General features: G+C 49.1%; 1 protein-coding gene across 1 annotated transcript in view; it reads left to right on the top strand.

The window, feature by feature from the left end:
* Positions 1 to 2,822, top strand: part of LOC111553257 — a 29,559-nt gene extending 26,737 nt beyond the window's left edge. Inside the window, exons 3-4 of the mRNA XM_023227934.1 lie at positions 1,485 to 1,615; positions 2,545 to 2,822. Coding sequence (XP_023083702.1) covers positions 1,485 to 1,615; positions 2,545 to 2,587 — 174 coding nt within the window. The 3' untranslated portion in view covers positions 2,588 to 2,822. The remainder of the gene's footprint in view (positions 1 to 1,484; positions 1,616 to 2,544) is intronic.
* Positions 2,823 to 4,269: the final 1,447 nt, after the last annotated feature.

Raw genomic sequence — 4,269 nt, 5'->3', positions numbered from 1 at the left:
TTTTTTTTTTTTTTTTTTTTTTTTGTATTTTTAGTAGAGACAGGATTTCACCATGTTGGCCAGGCTGGTTTCGAACTCCTGACCTCAGGTGACCCACCCACCTTGGCCTCCCAAAGTGCTGGGATTACAGACATGAACCATCGCCTGGCCTTGTTTTAAGATATTTTTAAAGGACCTTTTGTTTCAATTAGCAAATGTCTGCTACTCTTCGACTACTGGGGCTGTGTGATGACTGACAAAGAGACTTAGCCCTCAAGGACTCGAGGCTGCTGGGGAACCCTGCTCACCAAGGTCTCTCTCCACTGCACTATGGCCAGCTTGAGGGCAAGGATGGGGTCTTTTCATCTCTGTGTCACGAAGAGGAGATCAACAGCATGTGTGGAAACTGGCAGATCACACCACAATGCAGAGAGGGCAGCAGGAGTCCAGATCCCAGCCATGAACTGTCGAGCTTCAGGCAGGGAGCAGTGGGAGTCCCAAAAACTTATGGGGATTTCTCAGTCTCGGTGCTATTGATGTTTGGGGCTGGCCAATTTTGCTGTGGGGATGTCCTGTGCGGGGTAGGTTGGTTAGCACTGTCTGTTGCCTCTGCCAGTAGCGTCTTCTCAACCAGTCATGACAACCTAAAGTGTCTCCAGACATCACCGAATGTGCCCTGGGGGCAAAGTCACCCCAGGTTGTGAACGGCTGGCTTAACTGAAGCAAACTTAATGAAGAAAGTGTTTGCAGAGGTGAGGCATGCAGGGACTGGCAACAGTGGGGAGCTATTAGCACCCCAAGGCCAAAGGGGTGAGACAGAGAATGGTGTTACTTGACCCAGAGATAGCTGGAGCCATATAAGTGAGGCTAAGACAGGAGTTGAGGCCATGGAGAAATTCAGCCACTGCCAAAATTAAGGCAAAACAGGGAGGGGGGGTGGCATAAACACGCCCACTTCTCCCTCACCCTGACCTTTTATCTCTGCCAATTCCTCCCCTTGGCTGAATGCATTGTGATGTCAGAAGGTACAGGTGCCTCCAGGCCACAGAGCAGAATGCGGTGGGTAAACAGAGAAGAAACATCACAAGGAGGCAGGGGCAGGCCCCAGAAGACAGGACATTTGTGTACATCTTGGAGGATGTGTACTTCTCCAGTTGGAGAAAGCTGGGAAGGAGTATCTCATCAGAGGGAAGAGCATGCATGAAGCCATGGAGTTCTGAGACAGCCTGGCTCCCTGCATTGTTTATTTAATTGTGATTGTTTGTTTGATTGACTGTGCTCTGTGTGCATGTGGTGAAAATAAAACATTTCAAAAGGTACAAAAGGGCATAAAATGAGAAGTAGGTCTTCCTCCCACCCCAACCCCAGCTACCCAGCCCCCCCACATCCCCCCTGAAAGCCATCTTGCTCTCTGGTCTCTTATCGCCTTCCAGAAATAGTTGGTGCACATGCTAGCTTGTGTCACCTAAACTCCTAATTTGATTTAATTTCACGGGTGTTTGCAGAGCCCCTATTGTGTGCAAAGAAATGAACTGAGCTCTCTGGCCTCAGACCCTAAGCCCAACTCTGATCCACTAAGCACCGGCAGCTTCAGGCCCACCACGGCTGACCTCCCATCTCTTTCTCCAAGCAACGGGTAAGCCTGCTATAGTTATGTTGTTCAATTTATTTTGTTTTGTTTTGTTTTGTTTTGTTTTTTTGAGATGGAGTCTTGCTCTGTCACCCAGGCTGGAGTGCAATGGTGATATCTCAGCTCACTGCAACCTCCGCCTCCTGGGTTCAAGCGATTCTCCCACCTCAGCTTCCTGAGTAGCTGGGATTACAGGCGCCCGCCACTACACCCCGCTAATTTTTGTATTTTCAGTAGAGACGGGGTTTCACCATGTTGGTCAGGCTGGTCTCAAACTCCTGGTCTCAAGTGATCCACCCGCCTCAGCCTCCCAAAATGCTGGGATTACAGGCATGAGCCACCGCGTCCAGCCTCAATGGATGTTTTGTGGATTGGACTGAATTAAAACTGAACCATTGGTGAGAAGCAAATTATAATGCAGGAGCACACGTAAACCTTGGGTGTGGTTAAGGAGACCATGTGTTTTGGGGAGAGGAGTGAGGGCTCTGTCTCCAAAGGCTTGCTCTTGCTAGAGCCAATGGACAGTTGTCTAAGAAGGAAACGCCTATCGTGTGACCTAGAGGGGGCGCTAGAGTGTGAGCAGGTTGGGTCCTATCACCTCTGTGGGACTTGATCTGGCTTAGATCAGTCCAGGGAAGACCGGATCTTGCCTAGCTACTCCCAGCTGGTGTCTGTAGCCCTTGGGGGAGTTTAAGATCAGGAGAGGGGAGTTTCTGGCCAGCTGCCAAAATAGGGAATCCCCACAACCAACATGTAAACTTGTCGGTGCCTAGAAGCAAGCAACCAAATCTGGTTCTCAGATGCCCAGGCAGAAGCCAGGAGGCCAGAGCAGCCCAGGTCTCCAGGAGCAGACAAGGACCAGGCTCTTCCTTGCCTGCCCTGCTCTTCCCTGCTGATCTCTTTTGTTCTCTCAACACCTGGCTCTTTCCTGACAGTGCCTGTGTGTTGAGCACTTCAGGGCAAACACGCCTGCCGTGATGGACCACCTTTCTGTGCAGATGCTGAGTGCACACCAGCTCCCACTCCCATGGCTGCTTTCCAAGGACAGTGTTAATGATCCTCACTTTGTAAGCAAGGAAAACTGAAGCTCAGAAAAGAGGGATGGAGGGCGGTAAGGTCGGGCATCCTACACATATGGTGATATCATTGGACATTTTGTGTTGAAGAATGATGGAGTGTTGAACACAGAATCGCAGACTTTTACTTTATTTTATTTTTTGAGACGGAGTCTCAATCTGTCACTCAGGCTGGAGTGCAGTGGCGCAATCTCGGCTCAGGGCAACCTCCACCTCCTGGGTTCAAGGGATCCTCCTGCCTCAGCCTCCCGAGTCGCTGGGATCACAGGTGTGCACTACCAGGCCTTGCTAATTGTTTTGTGTTTTTAGTGGAGACGGGGTTTCACCATGTTGGCCAGGCTGGTCTCAAACTCCTGACCTCAAGTGATCTGCCCACTTTGGCCTCGCAAAGTACTGGGATTACAGGCATGAGCCACTGTGCCTGACCAAGAATTTTAGAATCATAAAATCCAGGAGTCCTGGACTCCCAGGTTACCAGTATAACCCACACTACCACCAACTCCCTGTCCATTCCCCACACCGTAAATGAAATGTCTGTCTGGGGCCCACCTCCCATCCACTCAGGCCTCTTCTTCGCTCACCTGGGGTCTTGTTCCAGACTTTTCTCTTGTTTCTCCTCCTTCCAGACCTGTACACAGCAGCCAGAGGCATCTTTCCAAACTACTACGCAGATCGTGCCACTCTGCTGCCCCTTAAAACCCTTGCCTGGCTCCCCTTTGCCCTCAGGATAAAGTTCAAACTCCTTGACATGGTTTACTAGATTCTCAGTCATCTGGCCACGGTCTCTGGCCACTCCACCCCTCTTCTACCACCCCCCACCCCCAACTCTATACCAACCCATACAGAACTCGTTTTGTTTCACCAGATGTGCTGGATGCTGGCTGTCTCCCCTGACCCCTGGACCTTTGCACTGACTGTTCCCACTACCTGGAACACAGTCTACAACATCACCTCCTTCTCTGATTGAAGTACTCGCTCTTCTTGTTTGCTCTGGGGTCAGTTTCTGCTCACATGCCTCCGGAATATCTGGGTTGGTGTTCCTTCCTTTACCACACTCCCCACTCCAGTTGCTGTGCTTAACCACGTGACAGAGGTCACTGCATCATGTGCGCCCGTGTGTTTGCCTGTGTCTGCATCTGCTCATGAGCCACAGGAGGGCAGATATCGGGGTCATCTTTTCTCTGCTGAATCCCTAGCACCCAGCACTGTGCCTGGCAGAGAAGAGTTGTTCAGCCAAGATATACGTCGATAAATGAAGTTTAAGATGTTAGAATCACAAGCTTTTAGAGCCATGGACTTGGTGAAACAGAAGCTTAGTCTCAGAATTATGTAATCCTAGACTTAGCATTAATTATACGAAGAAATTGAGAATATCCGAATCTTAGGATCTCAAGGTTGGAAGAATTCTTATATAGGCATTTGTCCAAGGACTATCAGTGGATTAGGAAAGTTCTAATTGTGCCCTTCTATATTATTTAATGTATATTTTCACATTTATTTATATAAAAATAATACATTTGTCTCTCAAACATTTATTTTAATAAAAGTTTAGTTGGTACCTAATGAGTGAGAATGCACTCACTG

This window comes from Piliocolobus tephrosceles, chromosome 20 (assembly GCF_002776525.5).
Source record: "Piliocolobus tephrosceles isolate RC106 chromosome 20, ASM277652v3, whole genome shotgun sequence".
Classification (NCBI taxonomy): Eukaryota; Metazoa; Chordata; class Mammalia; order Primates; family Cercopithecidae; genus Piliocolobus; species Piliocolobus tephrosceles.
The sequence above is the reverse complement of the archived record's forward strand: the minus strand, read 5'-3'. Positions and strand labels throughout refer to the sequence as shown.